The 20,224-nt window shown below is 47.8% G+C and overlaps 1 protein-coding gene across 4 annotated transcripts in view; it reads left to right on the top strand.

The window, feature by feature from the left end:
- SLC35F3 (solute carrier family 35 member F3) overlaps positions 1-17,988 on the top strand; it is a 389,956-nt gene extending 371,968 nt beyond the window's left edge. For all 4 annotated transcript variants that reach the window (XM_025448463.3, XM_035714944.2, XM_025448466.3 and 1 more), the window contains 5 exons: positions 32-251; positions 6,321-6,446; positions 8,492-8,684; positions 9,758-9,847; positions 14,961-17,988. In XM_025448463.3, the coding sequence (XP_025304248.3) occupies positions 32-251; positions 6,321-6,446; positions 8,492-8,684; positions 9,758-9,847; positions 14,961-15,196 (865 nt within the window). In that variant the 3' untranslated portion in view covers positions 15,197-17,988. The remainder of the gene's footprint in view (positions 1-31; positions 252-6,320; positions 6,447-8,491; positions 8,685-9,757; positions 9,848-14,960) is intronic.
- Positions 17,989-20,224: the final 2,236 nt, after the last annotated feature.

Here is a 20,224-nt window from a genome sequence, read left to right as displayed (position 1 = left end):
TAATAACACTGCCTCTCTTTCCTTGTTTTAGGGAATGCTGTCGATTTTTTGGAGACAATGGCTTGACTTTGAAGGTGTTTTTTACCAAGGCAGCACCCTTTGGTGTTCTTTGGACACTCACAAACTACCTGTACTTACATGCAATAAAGAAAGTGAACACTACGGATGTCTCCGTGTTGTTCTGCTGCAACAAAGCTTTTGTGTTCTTGCTCTCATGGATCGTTCTCAGGGACAGGTTCATGGGAGTGAGGGTAAGTTCCTTATTATCTGTCTTCCTCCCTCACTGGGTCATGTCAACCAAAACCTGCCCATTGGCTTGCTTAGCTCCATATCATAAGCATAAACTGCTGACCACTCTCCTTCTGATTTGCAGCAGAGAAGGAGCCCGGCTCTCGGTGTGCCTTGCAAACTTTCTTGCTTGCAAACCATACTCGACAAGCATTCATTAAAGCACCTTTCATTTCAAGCATTTCAACAAGCATTCCCTAAAGTGTGTGCCCGTTGGGGACCCAACCTGGGGATGGCAATCCTCTGTGCATCCTCTCCCCGCTCTGTCACAGGCAGCAGCGCCCTGCAGCCCGGAGCTCTGTGCTAATCCTGTCACTCTTTGCTTAGGATGTATGTGAAAGCCTGGGGAATCCTTCTGCATCCACACGGACGCACCGTCTGGGACGTGCGTGAGCTCCGTCTGGACTGTGTGTGCAAAGCCAAAGTGGGCCAGATACGCTTGTGCTAAATCCAGATGGTGGAGGGGCAGGTTCCTTTCCTTCACACCCCAGGCGAGGGGAGAGTGAGACTGTCCTCAAATGACCTCTTGTCGTCAGACTCAGCAAATCCCATTAAAATCTAGTCAAACTCCGCTAGTCAGATTTCCTAACAGTGGTGTGAAATAGGATTATGCGACATATACAGGGACTCACCCTGAATAAAAGGAACGAGGTGACAAGTTCATTTCAATAGAATCCTGGTGACTTCTGCTTGTCTCCCTCTGGTGGCCAGGAGCTGCTACTGCCCCATCACCCCCTCGCCACAAACAGGGACAAAAGAGGATTGGGCCCTGCAGCCAGTTCTCTCTGTAGTCAGGGGGGCATCCCTAACTGCTTCCTGCACTGTCAGGCCATGTGGGCCTGCGACGCAGCTGAGAGCCCTTTGGATGGGCGGTCCCATTCCAGAGAGCTGTGCTGGCACCTGGCAAGGGGCAGACTCCAGGCCCCCTCTTGGGTCCTCTGCTCATTGTCCTGCGAACAATGACATCACCCTGGTGGAGGATTCACACCCACCTAGTTACTCAAACAGCAGTGGGGACATGAGTCAACTGCTGAGGAGTATTTTTAGTTTGCAGTAGGGGGAAAATTTGTTTTGAGGCTTAGTGTTTAATTTTGGAATAAAAACTCACTCACTGTGCTAACCACCCAGAAAAGCTTCCGGCAAATAAATGATCTAATACATCTCCACAAGAAATGCAAGTAATCTTTCCAACAGCCTGCCTGCCTGGACTCTGGAGAGTCAGGAGTTCTGGTGCCCTTTGTGCTTTTATTTGGATGCAAAATGCCAAGGGAATTCATGAAACTTTCAGCAGGACTCTGATGTCCAAAACAAATTCCAGAGGAGACCCTCTTCATAGGGAAGAGAAGTTTCAAGGTGAATTCTGCCTCTAAGCAGGATTTTTTTTTTTTTTGAGGTTAAGAGGAAGGGTTGGAAAATACTTGAAGCCCTCCTAGATTCAGAGAACAAAATGACACACTCCGATCTTTTCTTTGTTGCTCTTCATGGATAAGAGGGTTTTCTCCTGATACCCACGAGCAGTGAGCCGGCCTAGTCATCCATTCCCCTTCCCTGAGGGCCTGAGAGTCAGATAGAAGATGAAGGAGCATCAATATTATGTTTGTGGGAAGAGACTGCACAGAGCACCTGTGTTTACTAAGACAATTACTCAAATCACAAAGGCTGTGGTTTCTGCGAAGCATCAACTGGTCCAGGTCCCACGGACTGACCAAGAAGCAGCAAACATATCTTCTCCTGCTGGAGAGATCCCGGCCAATTACGGCATCAGAGGCAGACTGTCCAAGGGAGCCCAGGTTGGCCGCTGCGTCACCCTTCCACTCTGTGCTTAGATGTGCTCTCCGGGTGTTCCCTGGCTCTCCAGACTAAGGCTTCCTGATGCAATAGGGAGGTGCTCTAGTTTAGAGTCTAGTGATGAGGGCTTGAGTCTTGAATCCACTCTTATAAGCTGTTGGGCCTTGAGCAAGTTACTTAATGTCTCTGAGCCTCTGTGACCTCATGTTAAAATAGGTTACTACTCATTTTGGAGAAGAGTTGTGAGAATAAAATAAAATGATGTATGCCTGGCACATAAAATTTGGTAGCTGTTCTTTCTCAGTGTTATTTTTCTTGTTCCTTCTCCCTTGGAGGGGCCTGTTGGATCAGCCCAGCTCTTTTGGTGAGAGCGTCTGAAGCTGGCAGATGTCTAAGGAGGCAGTTTTGTGTAGCAAAAGTAGCAGTAGAATGAGAACAAATAGAAGTCTGGGGGCATGAAGTATGGCCTCTACTAAAGCCGAAGCCCACCCAGCTGTTGTCAGCAGCTGGACAGAGAAAGGGTGGGCTGGTTGAGACCATCCCTCACCCACAACTCAGGGAAAACAGAAGATGGGAGCCTCTGTTTGCTGAGCAGCTGATCGTAATTGCCCACAGTAGTCAGGGCTTTCCAACCAGGAGGGACTGATGCAGGAGAAAGGTGGCACGCTGAGAGATTGTTCCCATGGGCCCTCGAACCACCCCTCACTCCCAGCACATTCCTGGGGAGCCTGTGCCTTTTCCAGGACCAGTTTCTTTTTTTTTTTTTTTCAATTTTTATTTATTTATGATAGTCACAGAGAGAGAGAGAGAGAGGTAGAGACACAGGCAGAGGGAGAAGCAGGCTCCATGCACCGGGAGCCCAATGTGGGATTCGATCCCGGGTCTCCAGGATCGCGCCCTGGGCCAAAGGCAGGCGCCAAACCGCTGCGCCACCCAGGGATCCTGCCAGGACCAGTTTCTATCTCAGATTCTAGCCCGTGTTTTCAATAGTTACAGCACTCTCATTGTCTCACGAGGGGCCATCCCTGAACCGGAGCTCCAGCGTCTGATCCCCACCACCTTTGTGTTTGACCCCCACCTGAGATGGCACGGGGTGGGGCACAGAGCATGAGGGGAGCACTGGGCGGCTCATGGCTGGCCCCTTCCCATGCTGTGAAATCAGAAGGGTCAACCTGAAGATCCCCAGCAAACTCTAATAGTCTGAGTGGCTAAGAGCAGCCGGGAGCTGGGAGGGGAAGTGTCAGGGGAAGTATATTTAAAATTTGTCTTTTCCATTTCCCAGAATTGTCCTCAGATTGCACACATCCCCAGGGCAGCACCTGGGGCTTGGTTTGGTGGCGGACACGCAGCCCATCACAGTGAGCGGAGAGGGGAGCAGTGCTGTCTGAGAGGTGGTCACACTGTGCGGCGCCCACCTGTCTCTTCTTCCGTGACACCCAAGGGCTTCACCTCCTTCCCCTTAGCCTGACATGGGAGAGGGAGCAGTGTGGCCATGGGGGATGCAGGGCACATCACGGGGTTGCTGGGGCTCTGAGTCCAGAGCTCTGGGGTCCGGGCAGGCTCCGGTGGGTTCGCCATGCGAGGTGAGGCCACCACGCTGGCCTTGGTGTCTCCGGTGCCTACACTTCTTTCCCTGCAACAGAAGTAGACACAGCGGCTCTCACCCTTCTGGGTCCCAGGGCCACTGTGGCCCATCGGTCTGAAACCCCGAGTCCCTGCTTTGAGACAGGTCAATGAGATATGTAGAGGGGGTGGGGAAAGGTGGGAGAAGGGAGAGGCAGGGGGAAATTCAGTTGTTTACTTTTCTTAATTTCCTCCTCAAACTCAGGATTCTCCCCCAGGGACACCCTGATCTAGAAGATGGAGGGGCGTGTGAAACCAGGACGGGCAAGACTGGCCTTCCCGGAGGGGACGTGGTAGTGCAGGAAATAGGCAGCAAAACATTTCCGGGTGTAAACCAAGAAACCCCAATACATTATGATATAAATGTACAGTGTGCGTGTAGTTTTTAATGATAGCACTGGGATCTTGAAAGGAATGTCAGACTTGATGCCCCCCAAACCCATACAGCTCTGCTCTGCTGTCAGGGGCATTAAGGCTTAATGTCTCTAGCACTTTGGGTGAACCCCAGGCTCAGGGCTGCTGGTCCCTGGAGAATGGGTGCCCCACATGGAGCAGGGACTCCCAAGAGGAGAACTGGAGGTGTGAGCAGGACCACCACAGTCCCCTGGTGCCACCTGTCACAATGAACTCTGGGCGCCTGGGCTCCTCAAGGAGGACTGGACAGCTTTGCCTCTTAACCCCTCCAGCCCCCTGCGTCACAGCACAACCCCGGGCGGGGGCGGGCTGGGGGGAGCTTGTAGCCCTTTATTATTGAATCAGTAGAGAAGATAGAGGAAGAGGCTAGAGACCAGCCTTGTAAGTCCTGCGGGGAAAATAAACCCCTGGGTTCCTTCATTTTCTTGAAACTTCAGCCCCAACTTGAGTCCAAAGATTCAAGTTCCTGGAGAGGCACCAAATCATCTGAAATTCAGGTATATTCTTCCCTCCTTCTTTTTTCAATTTTTTCTCTCCATGTGGACCTCCTTTGACTAGCCAGGTTGACCCGTCTCAAGCAGCATCTTTGCATTATATGTGTCCTCAGAAGCCACCTCTTTCCCAACCTGCTTTGTCACTTGCCCCTTCCTTCTCCTGGAAGGAAGAAAAAAATGGTTATTGCCTTACTATCTCTGTTTCTTTCTCTTCACAAACAGTTGTACCTGGTACAGGTAGCATTTGAATATGAAACATAATCAGTGTGTGATCCAGAATGCGGCCTCTAACCAGTGAGTTATGAAACCAAAAAGAACAAGTAGACAGACCCCTGGCCTGGCACTCCTCTAGTAAATGACCATCACCTGCTCCCTCCAGAGCCTCTGTGTTGCATGGGCACATTTATCACTACATGAAAATATTGCACAAGGAATATACTAGAAGTATGTAACCCACTGTGTGAGACTCAACCACATGGCCTTTCATTAACCTGAAAATGTTATGGTTAAGCCACAAAGGAAACCTCAATTCAAACCTCAGAGTATGGTTGGCGGCGGCGTATTATGTGAATCATACTTTCCTGTTTTTATATATATAAACGCTGACTTTGCCATCAGACAGACCTGAAATTCTACATCCCCTGCTCAGCCACATACCGGCTCTGGGACTTTGGGCAAGTGACATAATATCTCTGAGCCAACATTTTCGTGTCTACAAAATGAAATGAATGATAGTATCTACCTATTTTGAGGATCAAGTAAGAAAATGTGACCAATTAGTAAATGGTGGCTCTTTGAGATTGTTACAGGAAGCAGAGGTCAATTTTGAATGATCTATTAAGAGAGATAAAGCTCTCGGTGAATCCAGTAGTGGAAACACGTCCTGGCTTTCCTGTGTTCTGCCTACGGCACCCCCTCCTCACTTCGCACCAGCAACATTGACACAGCTCCATGACCACCTGAGGTTAGAACGTGGATGTATTCTCTGTGCACTTCTCCTTTGCAAAACATTATCCCAAGTAGTTAGCATCCTGTGTAATCGGACAGTTTTACTTTGCACAGCAGCAGGAACGTGTACATCTCCCAGGAGCATCCATTCATCATGAGAAGTCTGTATCTGGACAATAACAGGATTAAAGGGGGGGCCATGGGAGGATGGCTCTGCCACAGCTAAGAAAAGGAACAGTACCCCCAGGGTTAAGACACCGTAGCCCTTTGGCATGTGACACTCACTCCCTCAGAAGACCCTACTGCTGGCCTGTTAAGTGGAGCCAAGATCTGTGCCCTCTCTGTTGAGATACAAAGTACCCAAGAGCAAGATCACATAAGGTGCTTTCAGAAGGTTGGGCAGGAACCAGGGTCATTCCCAGGTTTGGTCTTTCAAACCGTGTCAGGGCCAGATCCCCCTGCTGTTGGCATTATGACCACCTCCTCCGCAGCTTCCAAGAACCACAGAGACCATGTGGAACCACCACATGATGCTGAGCCACAGCACATCTTCTTGCTGCCAACTGTTCCAGGTGGTTCGATCACGCTAAGCTTTACTCAGCAAGAACAGAAATTTGGTTTGTTCTCCAGAGAACTGGAAAGGAGAAGCCACTCTTCCCTTGTATCACTGACCTCTTCCGAGAGTGTCCATCTCATTGGCCCTAAGGTGGCCCGTCAGATTCCTCACCACCTCCCTCACCACTGGTTTCTCCCCCTTCTGTGCAGATTGTGGCTGCCATCCTCGCCATTGCTGGGATCGTGATGATGACCTATGCAGATGGCTTCCACAGCCACTCTGTCATTGGCATAGCACTGGTGGTGGGCTCTGCATCCATGTCTGCCCTCTACAAGGTAAGTGCATGCAGAATAAGCTCTCTGGGGTGGCCCATTACATTTGGGGCATCTTTGATGGCACCCGTGCTTTCAGATGAGCAGCTGTTTTCAGCATGCAGACAGACTTGCCGTGATGAGGCGTGCACCTGCTCTTGGCTTTGGCTCTCTAGACCTTTCCATCAGTGGCCATCTCTTTGCGGCATTGGGGATGAAATAGGTGGGAGAGGGGATGGGTAGCATCAGATTTTAGTGTAGTGGCTTCAGTGTTTGGCAAGGACTGGAGAAGGATCGGGACACCTGGGGGGCTGGCTCAGTATTTGGGGAAATGACTTCCCACCAGGTCTGACACAAAGATTTAAATATCTGGTGCAGCCTTGTCTTTGAAATCTTCTATCACATGGTTTTTGCAGCTACCAGTACCCAGCATGGGTCTGTATGCACTTTAAGCATTGCCCGTAGGCTGAATAAATAAGAGCCCGACTACTGTGACACAGAGATTATAACATATGTTTGACAAAATATTGGGAAACCCTGGAAGGCATGTCCCAACTGCAGCTCTGTTGGCATGGGGTTGGCATGTCCCAACCCCATCCTGGATCACCACCCCCTGCTCCCCTACCGCATCGTGGCACCAGCTGCTCTCCCCTTCTTTCCCTTTCTTCCTCTCTCCTTCTTTTACATCCATAGTGAAGAATGCAAATTTTCTCTGGTTTCCAAGTTGGGAAGCTGACCTGGATGATTCAATGATGAATGAGGTTTTAGCTTTGAGACTTACAGCCCTTCATGGATCCAGACAGTAGGACAGAGGAAATTAGGTGCAGTAGAGTGTTAGAGCGTTAGAAGAAAAGGCACTTTTTTCCAGCTGTATGTGTAACACATTTTGTGGTTTGGGGGTGAGAAATGACTGTCCCTTCCCACCCGTCATCAGCTCCCCGCCCTCACTGCCCACAGAGAGACGCGCACGAGCCATCTCCCTGCTCCGGGACACGTCTCACCAAGAAGAAGTTATAGCCCCGCACCACGCTGAGACTTCAAAGCCATGATTCAAATGCAGAAAATATGATCAGGCCACACTCTGCTGTACTCAATTAGCTGCCTGCTGATGGGAAGCAGGGAGCGTATGGAAATGCAATCCATGGTGAACACCAGTACTTCTGATTTCGACTCCCATTTCCCATTTCCTCCACTGCCCCATCTTTATCCAGAGGGGCCAGTGGGTGGAAGGCCGGAAGTAATTTACTTCTCTTTTTATGCTTCTTGCACAAATGCCCAGAAATACCTGAAAGATTTTTGAAGTGGCTGAAAAAGGAAGAGGCAGGCAAAGGAGGAGGGCACAGCAATGCAGAAACTCAGGTTGGAGTCAAATCAGTTCCCCGGTTGTGGATAGTTTGCTGAACACGAACTATCCCAGCTTCCCAGCCACTCCAGGCACGTCTGTCCCTCTCCCTCTGGGCCTCACACACCTGAAATATGTACAGACACAAACAGGTGCAAGAAATCAAATGGGGGAGCATTCCACTAAAACCCCTGCTGTTTCCGGAACAGAGGAGTGGGATGGAGCAGAGACAGCTGTGAGTGTGATTATCCCTCTACCTTCGATGTATAGAAATGGTCTTTGCAGCCAAAGCTCTTTTCACTAGGGGCGAGCTGTATAGTATGAAGTCAGGGATCCCTAAGAGGGATGTGTCATGCAGCCGCTATTCCTAATTTCTGTGGCTTCCCCATCTTCAGACACTCTGAAGCTGGGGTGTGATGTCATGAATACAACACAGACACAGACAAATGAAGCCTAGTGTGAAAGCCGTGACTCCTGAAGATGCCCTCAATGAGGCCAGAGATCCATAACTCTCCCGTGTAGGCGCTGCTGAGATGTAGATGTTTGTACAAGTGCAGGTAGGGCCGACCCCACCAGCCTTCCCCTGAAGGCCCAGCGAGGTTGCATTTACCTGTCACTGGCCTGCATCCCTGTGCTGCAGCCCAGCCTCAGGTGCATGCCCTTCCCCCATGGCAAGGTGGCTTCTGAGGCAAGCCTTCATCTGCACCTCCTCTGCTTTCTCCCGCAGGTTCTGTTCAAGCTCCTCCTAGGCAGTGCTAAGTTCGGAGAAGCCGCCTTATTCTTGTCCATTCTGGGTGTGTTTAACATCCTCTTCATCACCTGTATTCCCGTCATCCTCTACTTTACCAAAGTGGAATACTGGAGCTCTTTCGATGACATTCCATGGGGAAATCTTTGTGGGTTTTCAGTCCTCTTATTGAGTAAGTGGCAATCCTCCCTGCCAAAATCCCCTCGCCACATCCCCCCAACAGAATCCCCCTTCCATCAGAATCTCCCCCACCCCCATTCAGAATCCCTCTGTCAGGGACTCCTGGGTGGCTCAGGTCATGATCCTGGGGTCCTGGGATCAAGTCCCACGTCAGGCTCCCTGCATGGAGCCTGCTTCTCCCTCTGCCTGTGTCTCTGCCTCTCTCCCTGTGTCTCTTATTAATAAATAAATAAAATATTAAAAAAAAGAATCCCCCCCCATCAGAAGCCATGGCTGATGAGCAGGACCTGGGCAGCTCCAGGGACATCTGGAAACCCAGGCCCTGGAGAAGAGAGGTGTTCCATTGTTATCCTTAACTTCCCAGCGCTTCCCAAAAGTAGTCTCTCCAAGTAAACCCTTGTAATGATAACCCTGGATTCTAATTCCAGAACCACAGGCACGGCAGTGGTAGCGATGGTCACTGCCGCTCTGAATAGTACTGTGTGTGACCTATTGATGACAAACAGTCCTTACAGGACCCGGAGGGAGCTGGCAAATTAATGTGCACAGAATTCTTAGAACATTGTCTTTAAGAGTGCGAGTAAAATGTTCTGTACAGTGCAAGTCAGTGTTCAGTAAATTTTATCAGTTATCATGACGATGAATAGAGTCACCACCATGACTTGCAGAAGGCTGGTCCAGGCAGGGAAGGGAGTCAGGGGTGCCTCCCCCACCTTCCATCTCAAAATGCAGAACCCAAAGCACCTGTCCATCCTCGTCCCAGCATCACTGCCAGCAGCAGAGAAAAGCACAGTGTTAGTAGATGGTCCCCGTCCTCTTTTCCAGTGCCTTCTCACTGACAGCCTTGTCCGAATTTCGTGCCCCTTCTTCAAAGCTCAAGGAAGAGAGGAAAGCTGATTAATCTGGATATTTGTCCCTAATCGCTGCCCAAGCTCCTTGCATCAGAGCAAAGGGCAGTAGTAGTAACCTCAGCCTCCCCTGAGAAGCTGGGGAGGGACAGAGCAGAGAGGATGCCAAATCCAGGGCCAGTAACGAATAATGCCCCTTTTCTGTTCTTTATTTCAGCATTCAATATTGTATTAAATTTTGGAATTGCTGTTACGTATCCCACTCTGATGTCTGTTGGAATTGTTTTCAGTGTCCCTGTGAATGCAGGTAAGCCCGTATAGCCTTCTCTCTCTCTGCTCCCAAACACACACACACACACACACACACACACACACTCACTCACAAACCTGTGCCGGGGCTTGCGGATACACATACTCACTCGCACTCTTGCCGTGCCTGATGCGGAAAGCACGTTTGACCTTCTGTGTCGGAAGGTAGCACTTAGGTAGAATGTCGGGGTATGTTAAATCAATGGCATTTCTCCAGAGTGCGTTGCTTTTCACTATCACCCCAAGGTAGAGACGGTCTAAAGCCATCTCAGTTCTAAGTAGTGCAGGAACCAGAGATGAATGTCATTAATGCTAGGACTACGTAAGGAAAATTAGGGAGCAAGAAAAAAGTTTGATTTCATTAGTGACTTTCCAGGGGAGAAAATGGTCTCAGGGTGTGACAGGGGTAGCGTTTGCAAACTGAAGAAGCATAAACATTATTCTCCACTTCCCAGAAGAGCGGGAGCCCTTTGGCCAGTTACTCGGGACCTTGCTTTGTTTCTGCTTGGGGACTCCTCAGTGCACTCACTTGGCAGCTCTTCCAAAAACTTGTCAGCTGCCTCTCTCACCTCCTTCCTTTTCCTGGCTTATTCTGGTGTTGATTTTGGCTTCTCTTCCCAGAGCCCTTTCCTCACACCAGGTAGCCTTGCTCTCTTAGCCAGAGAAGGGTGTGTGAATCAGTTCTCTCCATAGCACTCACTCTCTTGGCCTGGCATAGCCCTCTCCCCCAAAGCCATCTCCAGAAGCCTCCTACTCCCAGGGTTTTAGAGGATTCACCTCCGAGGAATGGCAAACGCTTATCTTATTCAATGTGGCATCAATAAGGCAAAACAGCTCTCAATTTCCTAAGCCTTCTCCTTTGATTGGTTCCTCACCCATCCTGTTCCACATGTTCTGTGTATGCCTCACCCTGGCCCCGGACTCTTCTAGGGGTACCTCAGTGCCCCGGGGCATCGGGGCACTGTGCTCAGGCCAGCATTGAGTGCCCCCAACTTATCACTCCTCTGGGCCTTAGCTTGTCTCCCCTAAAAGTGAAGGCACTCAACATTTCAAAATTCTGAGAGCCCTGGAGCTCCTGAAGAGCTGGTAAAAAGTGGTACAATCTGCCAGGCTCCAGACACCGCTGCCTTCTGAAAAATAATTTATCAGCTATGCCCTATACCTTACTACAGCTTTATGGCCACAGCGATCTCATTGCAAGAAGGCATATGGCAGGTAGCTCTTAGGTGGATGCTCACTTTGTATCGCACAGCCAGGTGTTTGAGAGATTGATCAGAACCACTTCTTACTACTCACCTGCAACATAAGAGGTTTAATTATGTGTCAGAGAAAAGAATCACATTCAGTTCCCAACCGGAGCAGAGTCATTTTGTGGCTTTCCCACTCTCTGGTGTAGCTCACGTGCCCTGCTAATTGACTATCCACATCCATTGAATTAACAGAATGTTCTGTCATTATTAAAAATTCAAGTATTTTGGGACGCCTGGGTGGCCCAGTGGTTGAGCATCTGCCTTCAGTGCAGGGCATGATCCCAGAGTCTTGGAATCAAGTCCCACGTGGGGCTCCCTGCGTGGAGCCTGCTTCTCCCTCTGCCTATGTCCCTGCCTCTCTCTCTGTGTGTCTCTCATGAATAAATAAATAAAATCTTTTTAAAAATTAAAGTATTTCTGAATAACAGTGAGATAAAAGAGGCACTTTGTTTTTTCTTTGAGGCTATGATTTTTATTATTTTTTGTAGATTTTATTTAAATTCAAGTTAGTTAACATATAGTGTATTATTAGTTTCACGGGTAGAATTTAGCAACTCACCAGGTGCATACAACACCCAGTGCTCATTCCATCATGTGCCCTCTTTAATGCCCGTCACCCAGTTACCCCATCCCCCCACTTCCTCTCCAGCCACCCTCAGTTCGTTCCCTAGATTTGAGAGTCTCTTATGGTTTGTCTCCTTCCCTGTTTTTATTTTATTTCTCCTTCCCTTCCCCTACATTCATCTGTTTTGTTTCTTCAATTCCACATATAAGTGAAATCATATGATACTTATCTTTCTCTGCCTGACTTATTTAAAAGAGGCACTTAATTCCACAAAAGGGCTGCTAACAACAATTTTTTTCAGGTTTAACTTTTCCCGCTTTCTCTTTCTCTGCCCACCCTGTAGACAAGGAGAGAGTTAGGAAGGGGGGGTTAGGGAGGCCGGGAAGGTGGAGGACCATCAGGGAAGGACAGAGCCAGGCCACATCCTGGGCTGCAGGAGGAGGCCCACCCTGGAGACGCTGGCGGACAGCTGGCCAGCGAGGCGGTTTGCACAGTCTGCACACTCCAACTCAGCAAACTCTCTTTCACAAGATGATCGAAAAAGAAAAGCAGTTGGTGCCTTTTCTACAGAAGGCAGGCTCCCAATTTGTTTTGCCTGGCTTAATTAAGAAAACAGGGAAATTAAAAAAAAAAAAAAAGAGAGAGAGAGAGAAGGAAAGATGAAAACCTTAAGATCCCCAATGGTTTTGACCATTTAGCTAGGAAGAGAATGCTGAGGGGGATTTTTATTAACTGACATTAATCCTGCTTCTCATGTTGTTGCCTCACCTGGTGTGAGCCAAGGCATGAGCCATGTGCCCCGTGGACCTTTAATAAACATTAATAGTCAGGACCCAGGTGGCTTTAGAGCCTCGTGCTAATGATGTCCTGGGGCGGAACAAGAATTTATCTTTATTAGCTTCCAAAAACCAGGTTGAGTTTGGTCTTCAAACCATATATATGCATATATTGGGAAATAATGCTTTTAAATTATAAATATATCCCTGATGGCGATATATGAAATGCAGAGCATTTTCTCATGTGCTTGTTGGCCATGTCTATGTCTTCCTCTGTGAAAGATCTGTTTATGTCTTTTGCCCATTTCATGATTGGATTGTTTGTTTCTTTGGTGTTGAGTTTAAGAAGTTCTTTATAGATCTTGGATACTAGCCCTTTATCTGATAGGTCATTTGCAAATATCTTCTCCCATTCTGTAGGTTGTCTTTTGGTTTTGTTGACTGTTTCTTTTGCTGTGCAGAAGCTTCTTATCTTGATGAAGTCCCAATAATTCATTTTTGCTTTTGTTTCTCTTGCCTCCATGGATGTATCTTGCAAGAAGCTGCTGTGGCCAAGTTCAAAAAGGGTGTTGCCTGTGTTTTCCTCTAGGATTTTGATGGAATCTTGTCTCACATTTAGATATTTCATCCATTTTGAGTTTATCTTTGTGTCTGGTGAAAGAGAGTGGTCTAGTTTCATTCTTCTGCATGTGGATGTCCAATTTTCCCAGCACCATTTATTGAAGAGACTGTCTTTCTTCCAGTGGATAGTCTTTCCTGCTTTGTCGAATATTAGTTGACCATAGAGTTGAGGGCCCATTTCTGGATTCTCTATTCTGTTCCATTGATCTATGTGTCTGCTTTTGTGCCAGCACCACACTGTCTTGATGACCACAGCTTTGTAGTACAGCCTGAAATCTGGCATTGTGATGCCCCCAGCTATGGTTTTCTTTTTTAAAATTCCCCTGGCTATTCGGGGTCTTTTATGATTCCACACAAATCTTAAGATGATTTGTTCCAACTCTCTAAAGAATGTCCAGTGAGAATGGTGAAAATTAACAAGGCAGGAAACCACGAATGTTGGAGAGGATGTGGAGAAAGGGGAACTCTCTTGCACTGTTGGTGGGAATGTGAACTGGTGCAGCCACTCTGGAAAACCGTGTGGAGGTTCCTCAAAGAGTTAAAAATAGACCTGCCCTATGACCCAGCAATTGCACTGTTGGGGATTTACCCCAAAGATACAGATGCAGTGAAACGCCGGGACACCTGCACCCCGATGTTTCTAGCAGCAATGGCCACAATAGCCAAACTGTGGAAGGAGCCTCGGTGTCCAACGAAAGATGATGGATAAAGAAGATGTGGTCTATGTATACAATGGAATATTCCTCAGCCATTAGAAACGACAAATACCCACCATTTGCTTCGACGTGGATGGACCTGGAGGGTATTATGCTGAGTGAAATAAGTCAATCAGAGAAAGACAAACATTATATGGTCTCATTCATTTAGGGAATATAAATAATAGTGAAAGGGAATAAAGGGAAAGGAGAGAAAATGAGTGAAAATATCAGTGAGGGTGACAGAACATGAGAGACTCCTAACTCTGGGAAATGAACAAGGGGTGGTGGAAGGGGAGTGAGTGGGGGGGTTGGGGTGACTGGGTGATGGGCACTGAGGGGGGGCACTTGACGGGATGAGCACTGGGTGTTATGCTATATGTTGGCAAATTGAACTCCAATAAAAAAATTTTTTTAAAGAAAAAATAATAAATTATAAATATAAAACGTCATTGTAGAAGACGTGAAAAGTGCCAAAAATATCAAGAAAGCAATAATGTTTTTATCATCCTGCCACCCAGGGCAGCCCGGGTGGCTCAGCGGTTTAGCGCCACCTTCAGCCCAGGGCCTGATCCTGGAGCCCTGGGATCGAGTCCCACGTCAGGCTCCCTGCATGGAGCCTGCTTCTCCGTCTGCTGGGTCTCTGTCTCTCTCTGTCTCTCTCTCTGTGTGTCTCATGAATAAATATCATCCTGCCACCCAGAGGTGGCCAAAATTAAACTTTGGGGCATATGTGTCTGTGTTTATTTTATATATATATAATATATATATATATTTCCAACTGCCTGTTTGTTTTGTCTTTCATGCAAATCAATGTCTGAACTAAGGTGCCCGGTCAGTTGGGGAAGTGAAATGAAAGTGCCAGGCTTGGGATCCCTGGGGGGTCCAGTCGATGAGCATCTGCCTTTGGCTCAGGTGGTGATCCTGGGGTCCTGGGATCGAGTCCTGCATCAGGACCCTGCAGGGAGCCTGCTTCTCCGTCTGCCTGTGTTTCTGCCTCTGTGTGTCTTCCATGAATGAATAAATAAATATATATTTTTAAAAAGCCCCAGGCTTCACACCAGAGCGGTGTTGTAAAATTCAGAGGCAGCCCCTGCCCCCAGAACGCAGCCGCCCCAGGAGGGTTCTGGTGGAGGAAGACCACAGCGATGCGGCGCGCCTGGCCCCGCCGCCAGGTAACCCGCCGCCCCCCTCTTTCCCGCAGTGGTGGATCACTACACCAGTAAGATCGTCTTCAACGGGGTTCGGGTCATCGCCATCATCATCATCGGCCTGGGCTTCCTCCTCCTGCTCTTGCCCGAGGAGTGGGATGTCTGGTTGATCAAGCTGCTCACCCGCCTCAAGGTGAGGAAGAAGGAGGAGCCGGCGGAGGGCGGCGCAGACCTGGGCTCGGGGGCTCAGAGCAAAGCCAGGAGAGCGCGCCCCTCCTTTGCCCGCTGACCTCGGCTCCTGCAGAGCCCCGCGGCGCCCGCTCCCGTGTTAGGGACCTGGAGGTCTGGTCCCGACAGGGGACCCTCAGTTTGGAACGGTGTGTACATACCTGTACAGTTCCGGTAATCTGCGGTAAGTTATACGGTATTTATTGGCATGTCCAATTTGCTTGCACTTTTTCCACATCAGACCTTTCACCTAAGGGTACCAATTCAAAAGGAAAGAGGAAAGAGGAGCCTCTGGGCCCTTTTGAAATGAATGTAAAGCCGGTTAAAATTATCCTTGCGTAGAGTGTTCGGGATGACAAGAGGCGGGGCAAGTGGTTTGAAACTTAGCAACTGCAAATTACATTGCACACTGTGATTATTTTTCAGCTATGGTAGGTCCTATTTTGTTTTATACCAGAGCTGTACTCTTAATTTTAAGGGATTTCAAAGAACCAAAAGATAACTGTAAGTTAATTTGGGTGGATGGAGGGATGGAGGGATGGAGGCAAAGAGGTGAAGTAGAAAAGCAAAGAGGACTTCAGAACCCACCGACCGTGGCTAACCTGGGGTGGCAGGTGGAGAAGGGCAGGCCCGGCCAGGTTACAGAAAGGGAAGGAGGAGTCCGAGCCCCCCGCTGGCCTGCTCTTCCGTGTGTGCAAGATCGTGCAAGAGAAATTACAGTGCCTTCTACAGAATTTTTGTCCTTACCTACGTGAAGCGAGGTGACATTATAAGTCACTGGCGCCGTCTTATCATTTCGATGTACAAATCTTTAGAAACAAAACTATATATGTGTGTGTATGTGTACAAAAACGACAAGCTGATGACCAGTGTAACAGAACATGGTTAGCAGTGTGCAATGCACATACAAGGTAGACTACGCAGGACGTGAACTGCTGGTTGCTTTTACTCCATGACCACGATCGAAAAATTATCTACTGAATCTGTACACCTTTTTATGAAACTTTTAAAGCACCAGGCTGTTTACTTATACAATTTAGATCTGCCAGAAAATTCTATCTGTGATAGATCTGTCAAGAGGGACACAGGGGGTTAGAGTTTACTATTTTTGAAGTTTACATTGTTACATATGAAATGGAAACCTTATTTTGAAATGTTGTCATAACCCAATGGTGCACTCTGTAACCATGGAGTCTTTCGTTTCGTAGGGGGAAGGGGCATTCCTGACCTGAACTTTTTAGCAAATTATTATTCTCAGTTTCCATTACCTGTTTGGCCAAACAGATTAATAAACTATTTAAAAAAGAAGCATTTCGAGCTGTGTTGGTGGCCACTTTGCTGCAGCCTTGCTGTGCCGCTTTGACCCTCGCCTTACACTTTGCTCCCAGCAGGTCCCACCCTCCTGCACCTTCGTCCAGGCACGACAACCCACCCAGCCACCCTAGGGGAAGAAATTCATATTGTAACAGCAGTGGTGACTGTCCCAAAAGTAAAATGCAAAAACGGTCAGCTGGGCCTCATAAAAGAGTCTTGAGCGGCATTTCCCTCTACTGTCTTCTCATTGTCTCCCTGTCCCTCCCTCTAGGGGCTTGCCTCACCCCCAGCCCCTGCCACCCCACTTGGCTCTGGGTGTTGCTGCTGTGTCTCATTCTTCCGCACAGACTGGTTCCTCAGCTCTGCTGGCTCTGGGGCCCTCAGAGCTGCCTCCAAGTGGCAGCCTCAGTCCCGGCGTTGACATGGTCCTCCAGCTCCACCCCGTGCCTCCCTTCCACCTGAGCATCCCAGCCTAGTTCTAGCGCTGTAGAGAATTTGGGTAGCAGCCCCAGTAGCATGTACACTTCTGTTCCAGGCAGCTGCAGCCAGAGGCTGGGAGGCCCAATGTTTCTCATCCTGCAGCTGCAAACAGCAGCGTTCTCTAAGTGGGACGGGGCTGAGCAGAGAAAGGACGGAAAGCCTCTTTTAGGGACATCTCATCCTTCCAGCCACACCTCTAGCGACCAAACACCAGGCATCCCTTGCTACATGGGGTCAGAACTGGTGAGCTGAGCTGTCCAGAGCAGAGAGCTCCCTGCCTGGTGTGTCCAATGTGTGCTGTGAGGGGGATCCTCCCCCATCCCCTTAGTGGAGCCTGGATGAGTCACCTCCATGACTCTGTCTGGGTTCTAGACCCCTCCAGTTACCTTGGGTGGGCAAACAAACATCCCCTACGTAAGCCATGACATGAAAAAGTTTGGAAACCGTATGCCCGAGTAGGTGTACCTCATTCTCCTGTTTGGCATAAAAGACATAAAGGCATAAAAGAATTAAAGAATTGGAAGCAGAGCTTCAAAGGCATATTTGTACACTCTGATCATAGCAGCCTACTCACAGCAGCCAACAGGTGGGGGCAACCAAGTGTCCATCAGCGGCTGAATAGATAAGCAAAATGTACACATAATGGAATGGTATTCAGCCTTTAAAAAGGGGGGGGGATTTCTGACCCCATGCTACAACATGGATGAATTTTGAAGACATAATACTGAATGAAATAAGTCACAAAAGGCCAAATCTATGATTCCACTTATATGAGACATCCAGAATAGTCAAATTCATAGACATGGAAAGTAGAATGGTGGTTACTAGGGGCTGGAAGTGAAGAGTTATCATTCAGTGGGGACACAGTTTTAATTTCATAAAGATTAAATGTCCTGGAGGTGGACTGTGGTGATGGTTGCCCAACAATGTGAATGTGCTTAATGCCATTGAACTGTATGCTTAAAAATGCTTACATGGTAAATTTTATGTATATTTTATCATGATAAAAAATACTTGGAAGGTAAGGAATGTGAAATAAAATGGTTAAAATTCTCAGAATTGGTTAATGTTCCTTTCAGGAATCAGGTAGGGGAGATTTGAGAGATTTCTTTCCAGAAAGGATACAAACCACAACCTCCCACCCCCACCCAAGGCAGGTTTCCAGGACTGGGATGAGCTGTGGCCAAGTGGAAAGTGATCTCTGGAGAGAAAGATCCCAGAAAAGAGTCCCTCCCAGTGGAACCATGGGGTGACTTGGGGAAACAGCCTCCATCCCCGCTCTGTCTGGGGAATCGTCTGCCCTCTAGAGGCCAGTCTGGATAGCAATGAAAGAATTCTATTTTTACTCCTTTGAGGAGTCCAAATGAAGACAAAGGTACAAAGAGGATAAGTGGCCTCTGCTGCTGACCAAGGTGCCAAAGACTCACGGAGCCTCCGCTCCTACCTTCTTTGTCAAAATATGGTCATTTGGAGCCAGAGGACGCGAAATGACCAGCTGCCTTGCCACAACCAGTCAGAGCTGACTCTAAGGACTCATACCTGCTCACATCTGCTGTGCAGATGCTCAGGATAAAGAGACTCAGGATAGAAGAAATTGTTGCCAGAGACCTACCACCCTGTAGAACAGGTGTGTTTCCAAATCTAGCCAAGGATGCATAATAGCGAGTTCTTCATATTCAATTTTGAAAATAAATGATTTGTTCTAAAATTGGAATGTGGTGGTGGTTGCACAATTCTGTGAATATTCTAAAATCCAATGAGTTGTATACTTTAAATGGAGAATTTCATGGCGTGTGGATTACGTCTCAATAAAGTGGTTTAAAAAATAAATAGATAAATGGTTGCCCCACACAAAATGAGTTAAAATCTTACAAGCAGAGAGGACATTTCCTGGGTCATTGGCTTGTTTTGGCTGCCCAGCATGTGATCTCTATTTGAAACAGCATGTTCCATTGTTTCAGAAGCTGGAGGGAACAGATGCTCCATCTCAGACCCACCACAGTCCAGAGGAGGGAAGGAGGGTTTCCCTGCACGTGGCCAGCAGGCTGCAGTCCCCCAGGACTTTGGTTCTGGAGCAAGAGATGCCAGACCCTGGAGGGCCGCACTGACCAGCCTGTCCCCAGGTTTTCTGCCAGTGCCCCAAGCCCCTTCCAGTGTGGAGATCGGTGGTTGCTTCTCCTTTCAAAATAGATCTTTCCAACTCGCACTCCCACAGATCCTTCCTATGCAACCAGGCTTATGATAGCCCAGCAAGACTCCTCGGTCAAACTGCTTTAAAGAATGAATAGGAATGACCTATAAGAAATGCATCAATGATATCGAAATAAAGAGGATGTAAAAATTCACAATGCTTAAAACATTTTAAAGAAATTTTGAACTATAATATTTTTTCTTACATATTTTCTCATGTATTCAGCTTTGTCAAATTCTTGAGAAAACTCTTTCCTTTTTTTTTTTTAAGTAATGTCTGCACCCAATGTGAATCTCGAACACAAAACCGTGAGATCAAGAGTCACATGCTGCCCTGATTTAAAGCAGTCAGGTACCCCAAGAAAACCCTTTTCTAGAGTTAAAATACTTGGCCAAGTAAACATGAGCCAAGGTCAATCTTTTTTAAATTATAAAAAAAATGAGTTACTTAAACCATAGGAAATGAGATTTCATGTAATTACATTGTAATGAGTTGTGGATTTTAGTTAAGAACAAAAAAGGGTAATTTTTGTTTTTGTATTGGAAAAAAGAATGTTTCCTGGGAAAATTTGGAAATACCCATGAAGCCTCGAGCCAGCAATAATGCAATAATACAATAATGTGGGTATATCAGGAGCCTCAGTAACAGTGATAGCAGGAGCCCTGTGATAGAGAAGAGTGGCCCCAAAGGGAACCCTCAGGTGCTTTCTCTCTGAGAGTGACATGAGGACGTAAGAAGCTAAGCGTACCTACTTGGCTTTTGATTTGTCTTTGTATCTCTATAGATAGGCATCCTGAAGAAGAGGCTCTTCACCATAAGAAAAAAAATCAGAGGAACTTAAAAACCGCCAGAAGGACATTCCAGGAATCCCCAGTGTTTGTTCCTTATTAGAAATAGAAGACCAGCTGGCCCCCTAATGCCTTCAATTTCTTAGGAATCTACCAAATGCTGATGATGTGGGGAACATCAGAGACTAGAGAGAAACTACAGTTGACCCAGGGTCTTCATAGGACCCCGTTTACGCCCACCTGCGGCAGTATGCCTGAGGGGAGAGGTGGCACTGTGTAACACCAGGTGCCATCGTATACATGCCTGCTGAGTAGC

This window comes from Canis lupus, chromosome 4, assembly GCF_003254725.2.
Source record: "Canis lupus dingo isolate Sandy chromosome 4, ASM325472v2, whole genome shotgun sequence".
In the NCBI taxonomy this organism is placed as follows: domain Eukaryota; kingdom Metazoa; phylum Chordata; class Mammalia; order Carnivora; family Canidae; genus Canis; species Canis lupus.
The sequence above is the reverse complement of the archived record's forward strand: the minus strand, read 5'-3'. Positions and strand labels throughout refer to the sequence as shown.